At 41.0% G+C, this 24,693-nt stretch overlaps 1 protein-coding gene across 2 annotated transcripts in view; it reads left to right on the forward strand.

Moving 5' to 3' along the window:
• The window catches only part of LOC115220439 (protein SON), a 60,677-nt gene extending 36,212 nt beyond the window's left edge, over positions 1-24,465 (forward strand). The window contains exons 2-12 of one of the 2 annotated variants that reach the window (XM_029790567.2): positions 1,471-2,674; positions 6,053-6,181; positions 7,225-7,310; positions 9,017-9,183; positions 10,345-10,590; positions 14,529-14,639; positions 17,442-17,564; positions 18,549-18,696; positions 19,069-19,134; positions 22,314-22,429; positions 24,234-24,465. In XM_029790567.2, coding sequence (XP_029646427.1) covers positions 1,746-2,674; positions 6,053-6,181; positions 7,225-7,310; positions 9,017-9,183; positions 10,345-10,590; positions 14,529-14,639; positions 17,442-17,564; positions 18,549-18,696; positions 19,069-19,134; positions 22,314-22,429; positions 24,234-24,359 — 2,247 coding nt within the window. In that variant the 5' untranslated portion in view covers positions 1,471-1,745 and the 3' untranslated portion in view covers positions 24,360-24,465. The remainder of the gene's footprint in view (positions 1-1,470; positions 2,675-6,052; positions 6,182-7,224; positions 7,311-9,016; positions 9,184-10,344; positions 10,591-14,528; positions 14,640-17,441; positions 17,565-18,548; positions 18,697-19,068; positions 19,135-22,313; positions 22,430-24,233) is intronic. The other variant, XM_029790568.2, reaches the window with a different exon arrangement.
• Positions 24,466-24,693: the final 228 nt, after the last annotated feature.

Below are 24,693 nucleotides of genomic sequence, written 5' to 3' on the forward strand. Positions count from 1 at the left end.
TGTGTACTTGTAATAGATATATGTTATTAATAACAATAATAATGTTTAACTATCAATTCACAACACGTGAAACATCACTTGATCTTTCCTACATTGGCAAAAGCATGTTCCTAACATTACCTTGTCATATGATAGGTAGCACTCTACTCAGTGTATAGTAAGTAACCAAGGGAAATAAACCCAATAGCATAAAGAGTTGTCTCCCATTTGGAGACAGCCAAACAGAGACAAAGGGAAATGAATCCAATATCAGAGTTAACTCTCTTTGAGAGACGGCTAAACAGAGACAGAGACACACTGTCAGTTTTATTAAGAGCTAGGTTTTAACTGTTTATAAAACCCAAATATGCCTTGTGTTTTATCACACAAAGAAAGTAAAAGAAAAATCCTGACTGAAATTTAACAACAAAGTCTGGTCCATGTCAAACTTTGTCCTCTCTTAATTCTTCTCTTCTGCTACAGCTTCTGTTTTTCTCAAGTTACTGACTGAATACTTCCTCCACCGTTACAAACCCAATGAAACAAACGTGTACCTCAGTCCTTCTTCTTTATTATAACCATGTCTCTCTGCTTGTGTTCCCATTCTGCCCATGCTCACCCACCAACCACTAATGTACAAACTTCAAACTGAAAACCTACTACCTTTAACTATTCCTGCACTTCATGTCTTTTAGTCGAGAAGGGGCTGAAAATACTGCAGGTATTATAGTCCCCGCTAAAACAAGATACTGTTGACAGTATTGTTTATGTTTTGCAAGGAATATCTGCTTCATCTAGAAAGCCTAACTTACCATTCTAACTGATCCTATTTTAATATTAACATATTGGTAAACTGATGCAATCAGATGCCCACTTAACTACTCTAATGAATGTCCTGCACCTACTGACCTTTAACTCTGCCAATGAAATGGAACTAGATCCTATTGTCCTGCCAGATAGAGGCTGAGATGGTTCTGGAAGAAATAGTGTTAAGAAGACAAGCCATCCAGGAGAGAGTGGACACATAAGATGAAGAGGCTGTCGACTCTGGAAGTACAAACATTCTCAGATGTTGGTCACTGAACTGTCTGTCCACACACCCCTATAGTTCTTGGTGAACTTGGTGACTCTTGGCTGTCTTTTACAAATTCAACCGGGTTATCGTTGCAACGAAGAAGTGACCACCACACCAGCTGAAGAGAGACTTTAAAAAAAAATTGCTACAGAGTAAGTTTTCTGGACCAAGGTTACTTCCTAATTTCTATTGGTGAAAGAGAGAGAGCGAGAGAGAGATGCCAACACTAGCCTTCCTGATCCACAATCCATAAAAACCAATGGTTGTTAAACCATTGATGATGTTGATAATATTGTTAACACTATTATCACGTCTTCATTGCTGTTTAGATTGTGAATATCGATTATTTGTACATGTCTAACAAAACATGTCTGCATTGCTTTCTTCTAAATTAACTTGTCAATATTCTCTTTCAGAACCCAGTGGACCAGCAGATATCACACTTATATGATATTGCCCAGTAGACAGAAAGATATCGCTATATAGAAGGCATTCTTCTAAAAATAATGGACCACCAGTCTGTTCTCAACCAACGACTATGAAAGTTATTCTCTGCAATCTATTTCTCCATACGGTTCCAGTGTATTAAAAGACTCGCCTCTCCTCTTCACACTAGTTCTCTGAAATAGTTAGAGTTTATGTTGGCATTTCACTGCTACCACTATTGTTGTAGTAGTCAGTCATTTGAAATATGATTTCTTTTGATAAAACCCCGGTCTCCTCAGAAACCTGCCATTCTGTTATGCAATCGTACCCTAATCAGTCATCTAATATTCCAGAAACAGCTATGTACTCCCCTTCATTTGCACTGCCTAATGACATGGGGTCTCGTTTACAGTATACCAAGCCTGCTGCCACTTTACCAAACAATTCTATACAAGAACAGGCCCCTTACTTATATTCAAGTTTTCAACAACAGACTACAATTCAATATCCAACCACTAATAACTCGCTAGTTGATAATAGCAATCTTGCTGTGCTACACCAACCAACGAGATCAGAACTACCAGTTTCAAATAACAATCTGATAAATGTATATTCAAATAGTGTTTCTCAGTCATTTTATAACCAGACATTACAGAGTGAAGAAAGTGTTAATCTAATGCGTGCTAGGCCTTCAGATGGATTATTAAAAGAGTCACCTCCCAAAGACCGGATTTATGAACACATATCCCATGCACATTCTATTTCCAAATCCCACAAAAAGATAACAGAACTCAGTGATGAAGATTTGTCTTCAAGATTCCCATCTAGCCCTCTGATAAGTTCCAAAATTAAGCCCTCATCATTAACTTTATACTCTAGTATTTGCAAGTCGTTGTCGTCGTCATCGTCATCATCTGTTGAAAACAAGAAGAGAAGGCGTTCGCGCTCACGTTCTTCTTCACCGTCTTACTCACGATCAAAGTCTCCTAGTTCCTACTCGAGATCCAGATCGTCATCTAGAAGAAAGTCTTCGAGAAGATCTCGATCTAAAAGCCCTTATTCAAAAGGCAGAGGTCACTCGGACAAACCCCGATACAGCTCTAGGTTGAATGAGAATGACAAGTCATCCAAGAGATCATCGCGATCGAGGAGTCGAGAGAAGGACTACCATAGGGAGACATCCCAAGGTGATAAGTAAGTAGATAACCAGTTACATCTCTTCCTAGCAGCAGTTGAATATTGCCAGGATTACATCCGACTAAGAATTCTATCTTTCTTCCTTTCTCTCCCTCTCTCTCTCTCTTTTTCTCTCTCTCTCTCTCCCTCCCTCCCCTTCTGTCTCTCACTATCTTTCTCACTCATGTCTAAGAGGTAGGCAAAGAGAGAAAGAGAGGGAGAGAGAGAGAGAGAGAGATAGGAAAAGAAGTAGCATCATAGTTTGGTACAGCGCCAAGTCTGTGACCTGACCATCAGTTTACCAATATCCTGGGACAAGCATGAAGATCACCTCTTCACCATGAACCCCTACCCCCTCTTCCTATGCAGTAAAACTAATTATATATTAATAAAGTAAATATCAATGTTGATAAACGTATTTTTGATGTGGTCAGTATACTTGACTTGTGTGGGCAGTAGTTGTTTGTGTATGCCCCCTCCCCATCATACATACATATACATACATATATAAAACTTTGAGATGGTTATGTCTTTAGCTGAGTAGAAATTGCTTTTCATAAAGTGGAATTCAAACATAGATGCATGCTTGTGTGTAATGTAATGCTTTGTCCCAGAATGGCCATGGTCCACTGATTAGAACCAATAAATGAGTAAAAGGCCTTTTATGTATATACATAGTTGTTTTTTTGTTATTTTGTGGTGCAAAAATATAAAAGTGCTCATCACCCCCTTGCGTAGAGTCTGGTATATGTTTAATCATGTGTAAAGTAAATAGGGTTCTGTATCAAAGGTTTTTGTTTAGTCCTGTGATTGGTTGGACTCACCAGTGAATGAAGAAGAAGAAATGACTGATAATGGTTGAGTGGTTTAAGTGGCATCTGGACATGATCATGTGGTCTCTAACATCAATTGTTATCATATCCAGGAAGGTTTGTTTTATAGTTCTTGAGATTTAATTTAGGCTTGTGTTAGCAGACTGAAATAGGTTCTTTTTTGTTTAGAACTGGAGTGGTGCTAAATAATATAGAACTTCTCTGTAAAACATAGGCCACATTGTTGCAATCCATTCCTAACCGGTCAATGCCTTATCTTGTAATGTTATCAACATGTTGTTGCTGATCTCTCTTTTTCGTGTCTTGATTTCCTAATAATATTGAGAAATGTTGTGGTGTCCTACAAGTCTCATTGTCAGAATGAATTGTTGCACTGCTTATGTTGGGGACTTTTGAATCTTTGCTCTGAATCAATCTTTTGTTGTTGTTTTTGTTGTTACTTGACACCCTCTTCACACCTGATTGAGTACACATATGATCAAAGACATTCCATCTGTGACCAGATGGCTTTTATTCTTCTTCAGTCAGATTACATCTTGATCTGCAATATTGAATGTGGCCTTTTTTTTTTTTTAAGATGAAGACTGTTGTTTGAGAGAATTTTGGCTGCTGTTTCTAGTAAGTTGAGCATCAAGCATCTGTGTAGAGGCTCCCTCCTTGTCTGGTTGAAGTGTTGTTGGGGATGGGGAGGTATCTGCACATTTATATGTTGTATTAAGATGTAAAATATCACTTACTCTTTTGCTTTTCGTTTCATTATTGTAATATGATCACACACACACATACACAGACTGTGTGTATATGCGTGTGTGTGTGTATATATATATATATATATATACACACACACACAGACTCACACATATGCGTGTGTATAAAGTCTTTGCCTACCTGAACTTTGCAATAAATTTTACTCTACACTCAATGTTGAGTGCCTAAACCCCTTCAATGAATGTTCCTTTTTTATTTTGCTCTTACTATTTTAAAAATAATAACCATAACTTAACATATATGCGTATATAATCACTTTGTTTACACCAATCTTTTACTTCAAAGAGGGATAAAGATGAGAATACTCAGTGCCAAACGTAGAGTGTCTCCAAGTATGATTTGTTAAAGCTAAATCTTGGAATTTTGTGACTGAACCCCAACATTTGAAGGTTCAGCTTCTGTAAAAATGTTTGTGTGTGTTGATGGGGAAATCTGTGTGTCAAACACAAACACCTTGTAGTGTATGGTTATGTTGAAGTTACATCCCGTTATGCTCAGCTCAACTTTTTCTCTCTCTCTCCTCTCATGAGTAACGTGTACAATTAGAGCTTAAAGTTGGTGCCTCAGCATGGCTGCAGCTCAGTGAATGAAACCACTGAAAGAGAAGCACACACACACAGCACATGTGTGCTGGAGAATTCTAGGACAAGCGAGGTATATACATGCACAGAGTAGTCCTCAGATGAACGAGAACTTATAGTTCCTTCATCTAAGGCAAGTACCTCTGCTGTAGAAAGTTGGCTACAAGAACAATCTTTGTCAAGCAAATATGGAAGAAATAGAAAGACAGATAAAGATCAGTAATCTGACTCTATTTATTTACATGGAATACAAACTAGAGATATAAAATTAAAACAAAAGGAGTTACAGAATAGTTTTGACAGTTGTTTCAAACAAACCCTGGCTTATGCCGTAACCACATTCATTACATCACAAGGACCCATAATGTGATGGGTGTGCGGACTAGTACAAGTGCCTAGGATCTGTTAGGTAAGGCTAGGTCACTTCATCTGAAGAATGTGACAAAAGGGCTTGCTTAACAGATCAATAAGAACTTGTGTTATTCCATAGACCAACAACACCGTGTGTCTTTATTATGTAATGGACACGGTTATGGCATAAGCCATGGTTTGTGTGAAACAGCTGTCAAGACCAGACTATTGCATAACTCCTTTTGTTTATTTTGTATTCCATGTAAACATTAAGCTTCCTTGTGTTTATCTGCCTTACAGATAAATATTATATATCTGCCTGTGTATAATATGCACACACACTCTCACACACACACACACACACACACACACACACACACACATGTTATTTGTGATTTAATGAGGCTACCAAAGATGTCATGTAAAGAGGAATATCTTAACAATTATCAAGCAGGCTTGATAATTATTAAGAGGTTACTCTTTATATGAAACCATTGGTAGCCTTTTTAATCCACCAATGCATTGTTGAGCACTCATTTTTCACTGTTTGATCTTAGTGTACACACACACACACACACACACACACACACACACATATCCATGTGTGTATATGTGTAAGTTGTTGAAATATAAATCTACACAGTTAGGGCTTAAAACTCTTAATCCAAGCAGTATTGACACTTGAGATATGCTCTGTCCACCTAGATTTTAAAAAAAAAATACACTTCCGGACATAATATGCACATTCCATTATTGTATACTGATTATTTTTGTGATTTTTGTTGTTGTTAATGACGTTGTCATGGTTACGATAACCCATCTAACACCTAGATTTTTTTTTTCTTTCTTATCCCTACTTTCAGATACAGAGCATCAAGTAGACATAGGTCATATAACACAGACAGTAACCATTCCTCGACAACAGATAAATCTATCACATCAAAAGACGATCGATTAGCCATCGACAAAGTCAAGTTACACAATATTGCAGTGTAAGTATTCATTATACTCTCGGGTGCATCACTTTGCAGGGTATTCACAATGGGTATGTCTAGGATATCAATAATATGTGTATGTGTATCTAGGACGTGCGCAGTGTATGATCGGCTGTATACCCAGTGCAAGGACTGTTTCTGCTCTCAGTGCTGTGTATATATTTCTGGGGTGGCTGTTATTAGCTGTACATATGTCTGTCTGTCATCCTCTATGATATTAGCTACATGTGTTTCTGTTGCTACATGTATGGGGGTTGTCAGCGTCAGTTACACTGCATAACACCTTGGATGAGTATCTTCTACTATAGTTCCAGGCTGACCAAAGCTTGGGGCTATAGTAGAAGACCGATTCATCCTGGCCCCTTCTCATCTTCTCTGTGACGTTCAAGGTCCAAGATCAGCATCCTTCACCACTTTGTTCCATGTCTTTCTGGGTTTCCTTTTCCGCAAGCTCCATCCTCCGTTGGTCATCGGCACTTCCTTACTCAGCTGCTCTCATTCTGCACACATCAGGCATCCATACCAGTGCACTCTTCTTTTTTGCAACACTACATCCGATTCCTCTTAATGCTCAGATTTTCTCTCAAGACATTTGTTCTATCTCATTCATACATACAGTGTATGTGTATGCATATGTGTGTATATATGAGCACTTGTTTGTGTATCATCATCATCGTCGTCATCATCATTATCGTTTAACGTCTACTTTCTATGCTGGCATGGGTTGGACGGTTTGACTGAGGGCTGGCAAGCCAGAAGGTTGTACCAGGCTCCAATCCGATCTGCTTAGCAGCATTTCACCTGTTTTCTACTGCTGGATGCCCTTCCTAATGCCAACTACTCCGAGGGTGTAGTGGGTGCTTTTTTATGTACCACCGACATGAGGGCCAGTCGGGTGGCATTGGCAGCAACCACGCTTGAATGGTGCTTTTTACATGCCATGTATGTGTGTGTGTGTGCGTAATTAACAGAGAGTTGTGTTTAACGACATTGTTATAGTTTTGTGTTGACCTTTTGTTGATCTTCTGTTCTGTTTGCAGTGAGAAACTGATCAAATCTGGAACTGCAGCCAAAGAAGATATTGCATCATTGCGAGCTGGTGGGAAAACTGTTGAAGAGTTAATAAGTAAGTACACAGGGGTGGTTTTATCGGGTGGAACTTTCTACCCTGTTATTCAATTAGTTTAATAATTGTATAAATTCCGTTGTATATCCAGTACTAAGGTGAAGATGCTGTGGTGTTTATCCTTGTCTCTTTGATAATTCCATTCTAAAGATCCTGATGATCTAGGGCATCTCAGTGGGAGCTATTTTTGCTTGTATATTGACAGCAGTGGTCATTTTGGATTGTCTGAATGATGTCTTTTAGGAAATGCTTCAGAGGATTACAGACAATCTGGTCCCTTTCCCCTTGAACCTATCTTTTTGAGAGATTTAAGATCGTTCAAAGGACAAACCACACTGACCTTCCCTTAGTGGTCGGCTCAACATGTTGTCAGAGTCTGAGAGTTTGGGAAGGACCAGCTCTTACGAAGGGCTTGACCCTTTAGCATTCGATTTACTTTGATTAATTTAACACAATGCAAATCAGTAAGCATTACATTTGACAAAGTAATCATCATCATCATCGTCATTGTCATCATCATCGTTTTTATCGTCATTGTCATCATCATCGTCATTGTCATCATCGTCATCATCATCGTCATTGTCATCATCGTCATCGGACGTTAAACACTGATGATTATTTTGTCAATGTAATGCTTATTACTCTCTTTACTCTTTTACTTGTTTCAGTCATTTGGCTGCGGCCATGCTGGAGCACCGCCTTTTAGTCGAGCAAATCAACCCCAGGACTTATTCTTTGTAAGCCCAGTATTTATTCTATCGGTCTCTTATGCCGAACTGCTAAGTTACGGGGAACGTAAACACACCAGCATTGGTTGTCAAGCAATGGGGTGGGGGACAAACACAGACACACACATATGATGAGCTTCTTTCAGTTTTCCTCTACCAAATCCACACACAAGGCTTTGGTCAGCCCGAGGCCGTGTGAGAGTGTGGATCTGGCCAGTTTGAACCTAAAACCAGTAGGATATTTGGGTCCTGATTTGGCTGGTTTAAATGCTGAAGAGATAATAATATAAGGGCCTGAAATGAAGTGAGACTTAGTGGAAGGGAGAGGATTGTGAGTGCCGTGTGTATGGCAGTTTATTTCACCATATTTCTGTTTAAGTATGCTGTTATTTCCAAAATGAATTGAAACCAAAGTAAAGAATTTAGTAAAGTAACTTGGGAAATTCAAATCACTTAAAAGAACAGGATTTTTATATTTTAGAATCAGGAATGGTTTTTAAATAAGTTGGCATCAAAACAGTTAAACCAAGCAATTAAGAACTTATTTAAAAGCTGTGTATAAGACACATATTGGCATCTTTATTTAGCACTATTAGAATTTGGTTGTGCTTGGTTCCAAATTCCTACCCCAAAACAGAATTGTGATAATTCTAGCTGCAAACTGTGTCTATCTTAGTTTGATCTGTCTGTGATAAATTGTGTAATAATATTTTGCTTTTAAGGGCCAATGGGCTGGTGGAATCCTTAGTCCACTGGTCAAAGTTCTGAGCAGCATTTCACATTCTGAGTTCAAATTCTGCTGAAGAGGTCCTCTTTGCCTTTCATCAATTCAGGCTCAATAAAATAAGTACCAGTTGAGCACTGGGGGTCAATGTAGTCAACTTAACCCTTCCCCTGAACTTGCTGGCCTTGTGCCAAAATTTGAAACCAATTATTTTGCTTTTATTTCTGATCTTGTTGTTGTTGTTGCTGTAACAGATTATTGTAAACAGATATCACAAAAGGAACACGAGTCCAGTTCTGATAATTCTTTGTATGATTCAAAGAAACCTGAAGAAGAAATTGAAATCACAAACCATCCTTTCAAACGACCAGAGAATAATTGTATAGTCCAGGCTGTTAGAAGTGCTATTTTAAATATGAAGGTAGGTCTGTCTCACCAGCTGTTCTTTATTTAAATCATCGATGTTTCATACTTTATGGCCAGCAACATGCTGTCCTCACAATCTAAATGAAATACAGGTGGGAATTATTCCTTAATTCCTTTGCCAAGAAGAGGACATCTGGCTGTAAAATGCTGTCCTGTATAACTTCACTTCATACGCATGCTAACATGGAAGATTGAACTTTTAACAAACAAGTGTGTTTATATAGACACACAGACACGCATGCACACACATGCCCCTTTAAAGTGGTTGGCAATAAGAAAAGCATTTGGCCATAGAAACCAATTCAAAAATGTAATTCATGAGTGAGATGTGGTCCTCTATCCTGTCTAGATAAACAGCAGCCTCAGACAACATCCAGGACAGCCTGTCCAACCCATTGTATCGAGGAAAATGAACGTAAAGTGGGATGGCTACATGATGTGTATGTGTGTGTGTATAGTTTGATTAAATCCAAGTTTTGTGCATGTGTAGTACACATCCCTCATCACATCAGATGTTGCTCTTAGCATCTGATGAGACGGATATGTCCTACCCACCTACAAAACTTGTGGAACCGTGCCAAATTTAGAGAATATATTTAACTCCTAGCAAATGTGTTGAGTGCCACTTTCTCTTGTTTGTTCACTCTCCCATGCCAGTGGCACATAAAAAGCACCATCGAAGTGTGGTCAGTGCCAGTACCACCTGACTGACCCTCATGCCGCTGGCACGTAAAAAGCATCCGCTACACTCTCGGAGTGGTTGGTGTTAGGAAGGGCATCCAGCTGTAGAAACTTCGCCAGATTGGATTGGAGACTGGTGCAGCCTTCTGGCTTGCCAGTCCTCAGTCAAACCGTCCAACCCATGCTAGCATGGAAAGCAGACGTTAAACGATGATATGTGCACACACACACACAAACCCCCATTAATCTCAACAGTTAACGATTCAGTCCCATGCTACAAGGCAAGTGGGTAGCCTAGACATAACTTTGTTTCAATTCTTGGTTAAACCCAAGTCACTGCTTCTGTATCTCTAATGAACTTGGGAAAGGCATCAACATCACATATTCCCCCCTCTCTTCCTCTTTCATAAATACATACAATAAACCATCCTTTTCCCTCCAATTTTAATGTTTTTCTTTTTGTTGTTGTTTTCAGAATAACAAACACCACCAACTGCCCTCCCCTCAAGATATGGTGAAAGATTCACCCTTAAGGCTTCAATTCCCGGTGTCCAGTGGCAGCCAACATCGTGCTAAAGAACTTCAGTCAACCACAGGTCAATTAGGCTTTCAGAAAAACTCTACAGCTCACTCTGTGTATGCTCCAGGAAGGAATGGTAAACTCGATTCCTTGGATACAAACTCAAATTCAGACCAAGTATTTCCTGAAGACTGCCAACAGGTAACAAGTTTCAACCATCTGTAATTCTTTTGTTCACCTGTCCCTCACTCCTTTCCTCAAGAGTCTGTGATATTGTATACCTTAAGCAAATCTTTCCATTCCCTTTCCATAGTCTGTGATTTATAATAAAATCTTGATGCTTCTTCTATCTGCAACAACTAATGCAAACAGGTGTAACAGTGGAATGTAGTTTCTATTTATTCCACTGTTTGTTTTTTTTTGTTGTTTTTCGACTGATATATATATATATATATACACATACACCCCTATGTTGTTGTTGTTGTTGTTATTATTATCATTATTATTATTCAGGTCACTGCCTGGAATTGAACCGAGTTTGATTCCAGGCAGTGACCTGAATAATAATAAGAAGAAGAATAACATTGAAAAATACCTTAGGAATGAAAACCCAGGTTTGAAATTTCCCCAAGACACCTGATGAAGGCTGGAGGGTATATCAGCCGAAACGTTGTGTTAACAACAAACAAGATGAGGACAGATATATGTCAATTGTAAATAATGTAAATAATTCCTCATCACTTAAATATAGAAGTGTATAATCTTACATCATCTTGTAGCTTCAAGGTTTCAATGATGGGATTGTTTATTTTTACAATGGCATTGTAGAGTAGGTGTGAGAGACCAATTTAAACGCTTAACAGCTGACATTCAGGTTACTTTGTGAATAAACAGAACATTAGATTTTAACAGTTTTGAATTGATCCTGCATTCTCTCATAGTTTCAGGATTTTGATGTTATGATTGTTTTATTATTAGAATGACATTGTAGGGTAGGTATGAGATGTTGGATCTGGCCAGTTTAAATGCTGAAATGTTAAACAAGTTTTGTTTTTTGGTTGTTTTTGTTTTCCCTGTTGCCTGTCATTTCTGAATAACCCAACATAATCAGAGTGGTTTGATGTTGCCTAGTAGTGTGTTAATGAATAAATCAGGACATTGGTGGAGGAAAAGTGTGCATGGAATGATGACACCACACTTGCTCTCATCCCTCCCTGATGCCAAGGAAAAAGAGGCAAAGTTATTGAATGAGAATGAGAGGGAGGGGGGGAGTTCCCCTAAGCAGACCTGATAGAAGACAAAGTAAAACCTGGCAGTGGGGACGACCTTAAGTAGACCAAGTGGTGGGAGAAGCTGTTGAGGTTGACACCTGGGCAGTCTGAATGGCAGTTAAAAGTATAAAGGTGACAAAAGCTTGTTGTTGAGAAGCTGAAAACACCTGCCAAGTGAGATTTGCACTAATTTTCTCACAGGGTGTGATGAGGTGTTATCATCGCCAATCACTGCCCTAGCTGCAGCAACAGCTGAAGAGAGGAAAGGAAATGTTTTAGAAAGGAGCAACTACAGAGATATTTATTTCTTTATTGCCCACAAGGGGCTAAACATAGAGGGGACAAACAAGGATAGACAAAGGGATTAAGTCGATTACATCGACCCCAGTGCGTAACTGGTACTTATTTAATTGACCCCAAAAGGATGAAAGGCAAAGTCAACTTCAGCAGAATTTGAACTCAGAACATAGCGGCAGGCGAAACACCGCTAAGCATTTCGCCTGGCGTGCTAACGATTCTGCCAGCTTGCTACCTACAGAGATATTAAATTGATAAATAAAGTAGTGGATACAGCTGAGAGAGTTACAACACAGCTAATTAGGAATGTAATTTGCTTAGGAGGAGATATAGTTTGGTTTCTGCAAGTACAGGGAACCACTGATGCCTGCTTTTAACTGAGGCACAAATAGAAGTTCTTTGCTATCTATCGATAAAGTATTTCACTAAGTACCATGCCTGTCACTAACAAAACTGAGCGTAGATGAACGGCCCTGGGAAGCCATGAAAGAACTGTGCAGGGTGGTGGTGGTGGTGGTGTAAATGAGGCAGCAAAGAATTTCTGTGCTTGGAAGTTTCCATCAAGGCACAGTTATCAAACCCTCCCTGTTTATAATAGATCTCTAGGCTGTAACGTGCTCAAGACTCCACCTGTCTGTGCTTAGCCCCTATATGCCAATGACCAAGGTTCTCATAAGTGAATCAGTCAAAGAATTAGAGGTTACATTCCAGATATGGAAGCAAGGCCTTGAATCAAAAAGTCTAAAATTCTTTCCTCTTAAGATTTTCGTCTTATGAAAACAGAACACTGAACTTCACTGCCTTCTTGGAAGGAGCCATGTTCATTATGTAAAAAAAGGGTGTTGGTAGTAATTCTGTTGTGGGTCCTTAATGTAAACTGGTGAATGAGAGAATGATCATAGAGAACTCAGTGCAACGGGTGTAGAAGAGGGGTAGCCAGCAGTTGTGGGTCGTTGATGAAATATTTAGAACAAGGGGCCACAAATGGTGGAGGGGATCCTGATAGAAGAGGAATCTGTAAATCAGAATTGTCAGTTTTGTTAAAGCTTGTCTATTTGTTCTGGTTTTCTGCATTCTGAGTTCAAATCCTGTCGTGGTCAGCTTTGAACTTGTGGCTGGGTGGGTCAATAAAATAAAACACCTGTCAAGGGCAATAGATCAGCAAAATTGTAAAAGGGATCAGATGTGGTACCTTACAATAACTTCAAGGTCTTTGTATTCAGAGTTGATGGAGTGGTAGACTTAAGCTGTTACTGTATTCAACACCAACCACCACCACCACCACCATCTGGTCCTTGGGTGCCTTTAGTGGGGTTCGTCCCATTGCAGATATCTGCATCATATCTCAGGTTAAAGGGTAAACTTCCAACCATTAATCTCAAAGGTCCGGGTAAACAATACAAGGTTGGATTCATGAGTGCTGTCCTACCCACCTTGATTAAATGGAGAAAAATTTTTTTTAAAAAAACATACATGTCAGCATGGGAAAAAATGGACATAAAATGATAATGTTATATGTGTATACATGTAGGACCAACCAATGCTTTGTGAGTAAATTTAGATGGAAACTGTACGAAGATCACTTTCTGTGTGTTATGTGTTTACATTTGTGCTCCTGCAAAAATCATTAAGCTACAAGCAGTGACGTTGTCGTTTCCCCTGTTGACAAATTATCAACCGGCTCTGTGGAATAAAAGACCCCTTCATTGAATTTTTGTCTGACCCATACTAGCATGGAAAAAGGGATATTAAAAAAAAAAAAGACATTAGGCATAATCTAGCCAACCGGTTAATAAGTTTGCTTTCTCATCACAAGGTCTTAGGTTCAATCCTAGTGTCTTGGGCAAGTGTCATTTTCTGTAGCCTTGAGTCAACCCATAGCTTGTGGGTGAGATTAGGCTGACAGAAACTGTATAGAAGCTCATCAAGTGGATTGTACCTGAGAGAGACATGTCTGTGGAATACTCAGCCACTTATATGCTGTTTCAATAAGCAGATAATTCAGTTGATAGAATAACTGCTTCATTGAAAGCAAGATCCATCGTGTGTGTGTGTGTGTGTGTGTGTAATTAAAAATGAAGCAGATGTCAACATATTTAATGTATTGAGTAATAAAAAAGTGCATTAGAAGTAATTATGTGATGAGAAGGCATTAGCTTGACTCCTCCTCCTCATCATTTAGCATCTGTTCACCATGCTGGCATGGGTTGGATGGTTTATATGGCTGGATGCCCTTCCTAATGCCAACCACTTAACAGAGTAAGACTTGGGTGCTTTTCATGACGAATATTACTTCAGTCGTTCTGATAAATATGGGGTTGGGGAACAACTGAACATGTTTCAGCCTTATTGGGACCTCTTCAGTAGAGCAAACTTCACTTGTTGTTACCGAAGCAGTGATAAGAGAATCACTGAATATATGTACAATATTGTACATGATCAAGTGTGAATAAGTTAGCATGATTTAAATTCTAAAGCTGTATGTCAGAGAGTTGAGATGATTGGGTATGACCATCTCAAAGGGACTCCGTCTACCAGGCTAAAATGATGTGTGTGCGCGTGTTGTTACAGGATTTCAATATAACTCAAGTGATGACTGAACGTATGAATGCTGTGAAGAAACTGCAGAAGAACCCTCATGACACCCAAGCCTTAGGCACCATGTATCGAGCACAGAAAGAGGTTTGTGAAAACTACTTTACCCTATTTATTGTCAACCGTTGGATGGGGTTTGCAGGGGCCAGCAACAGTTTCTCGTGATCACAGCAAACCCAGATTGAAAAGGGGTTTCTTCTGGACCATCTTGTCTGTTTGAGAGAAATATCTCAGCTGACTTGCCAAGTGCATCTTTCCTGTTTGAGTAAGTTACAGCTGCTGTTTCTAACTGGCTGAGCAACCACGTTGAGGCTCATGTGGTTGCTTGTTGGTAAGGGATCGGTAGATGTTGTTTAACTCTGGGTCAGCACCACTCAAACACAACTATAAACAAAAGGGTTCCAGCGATGACCCCTATCTTAATTTCCAGTATGTCCAGGGTTACGTTTACCTAATGTCCTTATTGATTTGAGGTAGTAAGGTGTGATGTGCAGCAGAATTCAACTGCTATGTCTAGCAGGATCAAATAAATAGATGTCTTCAGTTGTCATTACTGGCTGCTAGAGGCCTGCTCCTCCTCCTCCCTCTCTCTCACTCCCCCAACATATCATCATTTAGTGTCTGCTTTCCATGCTGGCATGGGTTGGACGGTTTGACTGGAGCTGGTAAACCAGAGAGCTGCACCAAGTTCCAGTCTGATTTGGCATAGTAGTTATGGCTGGATGCCCTTCCTAATGCCGACCACTCAATGAGTGTAATGGTTGTTTATATATATATATTTAAAATGTTATCTTTTAATATGCCTTCTTTGCTGGCATGGGTTGGATGATTTAAGAGGACCCAAGGTTCAGCAATTTGTGTCATGCTCCACTGCCTGCTTTGGCCTGGTTTCTACGGTTGGCTGCCTTTCCTAATGCCAACCACTTAATAGTGTGTGGATGTCTTAATTTTCTTGCCATGAGTGAGGTCACCTTGCAGCCTGCAAGGGCTAAGTTTCCCATCGACTGAGTTGAGGCTGCAGTAGAGAGGGGAGCTGGCTTTATGCTAGGAGATGGAAGGTTCGGGTATGAAGGGGTCACAACGGGTTTGTTGCTCTCTCTTACTCTCTATAGGGCTGTTCACATTGTGCACACCCTTCAGTTGGACCCCAGTCTGCTGGTTTAAGATGGTGAGACATGGTGTGTGGCAGAATGCAGCTGCTGTGTCTAGCAGGGCCAAGTGAATATGTAGATTGATGTGCAGCAGAATTCAGCTGCTATGTCTAGCAGGGTCAAGCAAATAGATTTCTTCAGTTGTCATTACTGACTGGTAATGGGCTGCTCCTTCTCTCATTCTCTCTCACACACACACACACACACACACGTGTGTGTGTATATTTATATATATATTAGTATATATGTATATATAATTTTTTTATAACTATTCTCTGCAATTTGAAGCTAGTTTCTTTTTGTTCATAGAAAGACTTCAATTCCAAATTGACATGTCCAGTACTGTTTTAAGGAAATTTGTAGCACTCATTGACCCTTTAACGATGTATACAAAATATGTTTGGTTGGTGTTATCAGCATCATTTCATGTCCACTTTTCCATACTTGAGTGGAATTTATTGAGGCAGGTTTTCTATGGCCCTTCCTGTTGCCATTTCTCATCCATTTCCAAGCAAAGTATTATTTCCCCATGATCAGATATGTTTTTCACAGAAGACTGGATACAAACGACCTCGCTTGTATAACAGTGATGCTTGTTTACAAACATCACACACACACATCACACTCATGTACACGCATAAAACATGACTGACATCTTTCAGTTTCCATCTACCAAATCCACTCACAAAGCACTTTGGTCAGCCTGGGACTATTGTAGAAGACACTTGCCCAAGGTGCCCACAGTGGGATCAGAACCCAGCACAACATGGTCGGGAAGTCATACATGTACCTCTGGTGTCATTTATTCAAAACTCTGACAACAGTTGGTGATCTTTCTGCCCTTGTGTTTGCATAAATTTGGTAGTCAAAGGGTTTGTGGGGTCACAACAGGATCACCCCTTTCTTGGTCATTCACATCACTTGTTCAAAGTATTGGGGTGGGGGTGGGGGTGAAATAAATTCGCTGTTTGATTACTACTACTACTACTTCTGCTCTTCTATGCATCACCCCCAAAGTTAGAAAAGTTGGCCTCCGTGGGATTTGAACTCATTGCATGTGGAGGGTCTGAATAAAACCCACCAAACATTCTGACTGACACTCTATCAACTCTGCTTGTTTATTGTCTTGTTTTGATGATGAAGGTGTTGGTGGGGTCAGGGGTGGGGTCGGGGGTAATTTTTGTTTGTCTTTTATTCAACCTAGAAAAAAGATTGTACCTGGAGCTTCTTTAAGGTCATCCTTGATTGGATAATGAAGGAAAGGTTAGTGGGGTTAGGGGTTTGTTTTGGGGACAGGTTTGTGGAATATAAACAGTGGGGAAGAAAGGGTTTAGTTCCAGAAGGGATGTAACTTTAGAGTGTTTAAAATTAATTCAGAGAAATTAGATCTGGCAGGTTTGTTGTTGGTCTTTGGTCTTAATTTGGCCCTGATTGATACACCTGTTACCAAAGACATCCCATCTTTTATTCAGACATAGCATGTCTAGGACCCTAGAACTAAACTATGAAAAAATATTTGTTTTGTTTAATCAAGATGAGTAAAGTGTGTTATATCTAACAGATTAAATTATAAGATAGGGGCTGCCCTCGTTAACTCGAGTTGTGGATTTCAAACTGGCGCCAAAAAGCCAGCAGAGCTAACCATTACAGTATCTGTCCTTAAAATCACCGTTGCGTGTATTTAATATGTTGTTGCTGTTGCTGTTGAATTCATGTGAAATATTTGTTTGCTGTTTAGTTGAATCGGTGGGCTCAGTCAAAGCAGTTACCTGGTTTATTTACTGGAAGTACTGGGGCCAAAGTGATGACGCTTGAGGAGTTAAATGGACCTGACAAAAAATTACAAGCTTGGGCGAAAAAGGTGAGAATTATTCCATTTTGCATTTCTGTTTTACTTTGATAAAATGTTATTTTGTTACTTCATCTAGCTTTTGTCTTTTCACTAATTTACTAATTCTACATTTTATATGGGCTCTTAGCTTCATGGTTACTCCTGCATTTATCTATTCCTATACATGTATACGCGAAGGAGTGTGGCCTGGTGGTTAGGTTGTTGCACTCATGATCACTACATTGTGGATTCAATTCCTTTATTGGGCGGTGCGTTGTGTTTTTAAGCAAAACACTTCCTTTCACTTTACATTGCTCCAGCCCCCCTTTCAATCAAGGGGGGAGTGTTGCCTGCTTGTCTGGCCAGTGAGGTGGCATCATTCGATGGCTAAAACAATGTAAAAGCACATTGTGGCCGGCAATGTTTAACATCTGACGGCCTAGTTCAACTGGGGTCTGGTAAGCCATGGAGGCTGCACCAGGCTCTAGTCTGATTTGGCAGTGTTTCTACAGCTGGATGCCCTCCCTAACGCCAACCACTCCGTGAGTGTAGTGGGATTTTTTTTACGTGCCATCGGCACAGGGGCCAGAGCAGGCTGGCAAACGGCCACGATCGGTTGGTGCTTTTACGTGTCACCAACATGGACTCCAGTCAGGCGGCGCTGGCATCTACCATATATATATATATATATTTCTGATATGATACTTCTGAATTGGGAAATTAGAAATATTAGCTACCCTTTCCTTGCTACTTCCCTTATAATATTTAGTTTCCACATATATCATTAAAATGATGATATATATAATATATACACCTCTCGTTTATTACTGGGAATGGTGTCTGCTTTGAGGTCCATTAACAAATATATTGCTGTAATATATACAAGTATACAGTATTTAATAGACATGTATGTTGACCAGTTAGTGTGTGTGTGTGTGTGTGTCTGTTGTGTATTGAGCGTCCATCAGTTGTTGACCCACTAATGTCCATGCTGTGTGGTGTTGTTCATTCCAGCAACAAATAATCAATGCTGCTCCTGTGAAAGGTGGCATTGGTATGCACTTACTACAGAAGATGGGTTGGCGCGAAGGGGAAGGACTCGGCAAGAACAGCAAAGGACCGACAGAGCCCATCATTGTCAATGTGAAAATTGACCGCAAAGGTAAGAAGTGTGGCCGTGATTTTTGGTGTGTGGAAGTAGGTGGGTGATGTGGAAGTGGGTGGGTGATGTACCTCGGGTGTTGAGGGTATTTGACATAGATGTCATATTGTTGTGGAGGAAATAGTTGATGTAAGTGGTGGTGGAGTGGAGATTTTCTGTTGCTGGGGGGGGGGGGGGTGATGTAGTGCGGATGTTGGGATGTTGTTTAAGGGGAGTTGATATAACTGGGTTGTGGTATTTGCAGGGAGGGGTTAATTGACAGGGCTGAGTGTGGAGTGTGTAGCTGGGGGTGTTTTGAGGCGGCAGGGAGGTGGGGTATGCTGGCATGTCGTGTCCATGATGCTACAAACCTGTCCCTTTCTACTCCTTTAGGTCTCACATCACATGGTGAAGATCCAAAGAAATCTCAAGCTGTAGAACTGGCTAAACACATTTCAGGTATTTATGCTTTTTATTTTTCTTTACTTACCACTTTGACTGACTGACTGACCACCTGGCTGGATGGACTGCGGTCTCACTGGCCACCTGGCTGGATGGACTGTGGTCTCACTGGCCACCTGGCTGGATGGACTGTGGTCTCACTGGCCACCTGGCTGGATGGACTGCGGTCTCACTGGCCACCTGGCTGGATGGACTGTGGTCTCACTGGCCACCTGGCTGGATGGACTGTGGTCTCACTTGCCACCTGGCTGGATGGACTGTGGTCTCACTGGCCACCTGGCTGGATGGACTGTGGTCTCACTGGCCACCTGGCTGGATGGACTGTGGTCTCACTGGCCACCTGGCTGGATGGACTGTGGTCTCACTGGCCACCTGGCTGGATGGACTGTGGTCTCACTGGCCACCTGGCTGGATGGACTGTGGTCTCACTGGCCACCTGGCTGGATGGACTGTGGTCTCACTGGCCACCTGGCTGGATGGACTGTGGTCTCACTTGCCACCTGGCTGGATGACTGTGGTCTCACTGGCCACCTGCTGGATGGACTGTGGTCTCACTGGCACCTGGCTGGATGGACTGCGGTCTCACTGGCCACCTGGCTGGATGGACTGTGGTCTCACTGGCCACCTGGCTGGATGGACTGTGGTCTCACTTGCCACCTGGCTGGATGGACTGTGGTCTCACTGGCCACCTGGCTGGATGGACTGTGGTCTCACTGGCCACCTGGCTGGATGGACTGTGGTCTCACTGGCCACCTGGCTGGATGGACTGTGGTCTCACTGGCCACCTGGCTGGATGGACTGTGGTCTCACTGGCCACCTGGCTGGATGGACTGTGGTCTCACTGGCCACCTGGCTGGATGGACTGTGGTCTCACTGGCCACCTGGCTGGATGGACTGTGGTCTCACTGCCACCTGGCTGGATGGACTGTGGTCTCACTGGCCACCTGGCTGGATGGACTGTGGTCTCACTGGCCACCTGGCTGGATGGACTGTGGTCTCACTGGCCACCTGGCTGGATGGACTGTGGTCTCACTGGCCACCTGGCTGGATGGACTGTGGTCTCACTGGCCACCTGGCTGGATGGACTGTGGTCTCACTGGCCACCTGGCTGGATGGACTGTGGTCTCACTGGCCACCTGGCTGGATGGACTGTGGTCTCACTGGCCACCTGGCTGGATGGACTGTGGTCTCACTGGCCACCTGGCTGGATGAATCCACCTCACTGACCATTTGGCTGAACTTGACAATGTTCTTTTGATTATATATGTAAGGCATCAATACAATACACACACATACACTCGTGTACAATTACCTATCCAACAATGTCGCCAACAAACCGTTATAAACATCTCAAGTTTATGCATTCCTTCACACACGGATTTCCAGGAGTTGTGGCATTTTGCTGCACTTGAGATGTGCCAAGCTAAGTAAACTCGCCGTCACCCATAGATATAAAGGCTTGTCCTTTACAGGTGCCAGTGCCACATAAAATGCACTCATGCCAGTGGCGTGTATACTGCACCCAGCTCACTCTGTAAAGTGGTTGGCGTGTTAGGAAGGGTATCCCAGCCAGAGAAACCATGCCACAACAGACAATTGAAGTCTGGACAGTTCCCAGGCTGACCCTCTCCAGTCAAACCGTCCAACCCATGCCAGCATGGAAAACATGTTAAATGATGATGATGATGATGATGATATCATTACCGTTTTACAAAAATGGCAGTGAGCTAGCCTAATTGTTGGTACACCAGATGAAATGCTTCTTTTAGCTGATTATGTTCTGAGTTCAAATTTTGCTGAAATCAATTTTGATTTTTATCCTTTCAAGGTTGGTAAGATAAAGTACCAGCTGAATACTGAGGTTCATGTAATCGACTGACCCCTTCTCGCAAGACAATTTCTGACTTTATGTGAGAAAGAATTAAGTCTTGTCAAAGTCAACTTTTCCTGTCACCGTCCCATGGTCAATATAATTGACTAATTACTATCTTACCACTACCCCCACCCCCACCCGAAATTTGAAGCATAGAATGTATCTTGTTTCAGTCTTCAGACTGCAGCCATGCTGGGGCACCACCTTGATGAACTTTTAGTTGAGCAACTCGACCTTTTTTCTTTGTAAAGCCTGGTACTTATTCTGTCAGTCTCTTTGCTGAACCGCTAAGTTACCAGGATGCAAACACACCAGCATCACTTGTCAGGTGGTCATGGGGGACAGACACAGACATATGCACTCATCGATATAAATCTAAATTAAAGTAATCCCTCACCATTTCACAATTTATTATTTAAGTTTACGTTGATTCCTTCTTGGTGTTGTTTTGCATTTATAATAAAACTAGCAGTATCGCCTGGCGTTGCTCGGGTTTGTAAGGGAAATAACTATATAAGCATTTTTAGAGATGTAAAGTATAATAGCCATCTCAATATGGCTAACCACAAAGGGGGGTGTTACTGTAGCTTTTTACGTTCTGAGATTTAATAATACATTTTTAGAGAGTTACTTCCCTTATATAATAGCAGAAAAATTCATTACAAATGGGAAAAAATGATGGTAAATATTTTTTTAAATCGTAGACGCGCGCTAATACCCAGAAGGGCTCGATATGAATCACGACTATAAGATACCCACTTTTGGTTACACTGCACTGCAAAATGTGGGAGTAGTTAGGAATCTAAATCGTAGGAGACAGACACACAACTTGACTTTTATATATAAAGATAAATATATACAAATCATAAAATTAATAAAAAAATATACAGTACTGTTTCTACTTCACGGATTTTCACCTATTTGCAGTGGGGGTGGGGGGTGGAACATAGCACTTGCAATAGTCGAGAGATTACTGTATATACACTGCAGGCTTCTTTCAGTTTCCATCTACCAAATTCACTCACAAGACTTTGGTTTACCCAAGACACTTGCCTAAAGTATCATGCAGTGGGCCTGAACCCAGAACCGTGTGATTGGGAAGCAAACTTCTTACCACACAGCCACACCTGTGCCTATATTAAGTAATGCGATAAATATTGGACAGGTGTTGATCGGATTCCGCTCCTCTTCCTCTTCTTCCAAAATTTGTTGCTTTTTACAATTGTCTCACTTTTTTTTTCCCTATTTCTGTATTTTTTTAAAATTCAAGCTAAAATTAATGAAATGTGTTTGTTATCGTCAGGTAAACATCCTGTCTCTGCTTTGGTTGAACTAAGCAACAAATTAAAGTGGGGTGCTCCGATATTCCAGCAGATTGAAGAGAGGGGCCCCGACCACAAAAAGACTTTTAAATACAAGGTAAGCATCCTCCTTATATTCACTACCATCACCACCACCCACCCTACCACATCATCATCATCATCATCAACCGTGCATATACATAAATCTATTTCTGTGTTCCCTTTTAGGGTATACGAAATCTCTACTAACCCCCTCCTCCCCATCCACCAATTTTTCTATTTATATTTCTTCGTTTCTTCTGTTGATTAATATTCACGGAACTTTAACAAAATCCCTCTCCCTCCCTCCCTCTCTCTCGCGAACACACTCTCTGCTCCTATTTGCTCTGTGATCTATCAGGGGGTACCCCTATTTGTCACTCAGCCTGCTAGAAATAGCAGCCAAATCTCAATTCACATCCTATTGTCTTGAGAAAAAAGCAAACCATTCAGCAATGTTTTCTTAGATACACTATCTAAATAATGATGGATGGTCATTGCTGGAATACCTTTGATCATAGGTCCGATGAAACAGGACTGACTTGTGACTGAACAACAACAACAATGACACATTGTATAATATAGTCTTAGATACACAATGTCTAAATAAGAGAGAATAGTCACAGCTGGAACATCTTTGATCCTAGATCTCCTGGATCAGGACTGACCTGGGGCTAAACCACACCATTACCAACGCCATCTGTTTCCTTGTGTTCAGTTTGCTGCCAATCATCTAAATCTGTGCTATTTTGTAATTACCATATTTGCTGCTGGTGTTGAACCCTGCCTCCCCTGTTTTATAAGTATATTTTGTGGAAAAGTTCTGTTTCATTATACACTTAGTGAAAGACATTTAAGTTTTGTGGGGGGAAAAGGTGTGATTTTGTGCTGTAAATACAATACTCTGACAGTTTACTGGAATAAAGTATGAAACCATACATTTATCATTAGTAAACTACATCAACACAAGTTCCGTATTTCAATTTTCACCTTGTTTTAAATCCCCCGTACAGGTGATAATATTTTGGCCAAGAGAATTGTCACACAGGATGTAAAAGCCTTTATTTCTGGCCATGTCCCGTGTGGGGTTTGCTGTTAAACCATTCATTACAAATAGGTGATCAAGGGATGAGAATTTAACATTCCTTTCATCTTTCTAGGAGAATTTTTCAATTAGTTTTCTAAAGGCAACACAGGTATTAAATAATGTAAGATGCATATCAGGTGTGGCTTTTATATATGCTGGAGATGGAGGTATAATGAGATGATGTGGCTTCCCCACATAAATTATTGACATACTAAGCAATTTTTCATGACTTAAGGGTAAAAGGATTAAGACCCCTTCTGGTCGTGAATGACCATCGGATTGCACCTAGAAAGTTCCCCTCCAAGGTACAAGTCCAGGCAAGGTTGTTTTCTGGAAGGCCAGCAACCACCCATGCATACCAGCACCCCACTCTCCACACCACCAATGTTATCCAAGGGAAAGGCAAAGGGGCCGATACAGCTTGGCACCAGTTGGGTGAACTGGAGCAACATGAAATGAAATGTCTTGCTCAAGAATACAGCACACACAGCCTGGTACGGGAATCGAACTCACAGCCTCATGATTGTGAGCTTGATGCTCTAGCTACTGGGCCATGCAGCTTCAAGTTAGCACTAACAGGTTATTTTATTATTGTGCCTAGTGGACCCGTGGCCGTCCAGCACCTTAATCTATAAAACTCCGTCTCCCATCTGCAATGGACTCAGGACAATCTTTTGATACATTAAAAAACATAAAAAAAGCCCATCTTGTATTAACCAGCAAACCATGCTAAAACCACTTTCTGTTGTTTCGTGATAGTAAAACCGTTTTCCTTTTTGTATTCTTCTTCTTTCAGGTTTCTGTCAACAACATCACATACCAACCGACCACTTCGAGCAACAGCAAGAAGACAGGCCGTGCCAAAGCCGCTATTGTTTGTCTTCACAATCTCGGCTTGCTGCCCAAAGAATTCTCAGTATAATAGTCTCCTTAGATCTATCCCCCACCCCCCACAACTCCAACTCCAACTTTCTTATTTTCCATGCAAAAAATGTTTCAGTTATTTCTTTCTGTTTGTTAAACTACAAGAACAGCAACAAACTGCTATTACTACTTCTACTACTACTACGACAACAGTAACAAGAACAATAATATAGCTGAGCTGATTACAACACTACCACCACCACCACCACTACCACCACCACCACCACCATCTGACAGTAATCTTCCTTTCCGTATGATTTTAGGGGTTTTTTTTTTCTTTCTCCTTCTCCTGTTAATTACTTCACCGCATTTAGTAACCTTGGTGAAGGGAC

This window comes from Octopus sinensis, linkage group LG16, assembly GCF_006345805.1.
Source record: "Octopus sinensis linkage group LG16, ASM634580v1, whole genome shotgun sequence".
Taxonomy (NCBI): domain Eukaryota; kingdom Metazoa; phylum Mollusca; class Cephalopoda; order Octopoda; family Octopodidae; genus Octopus; species Octopus sinensis.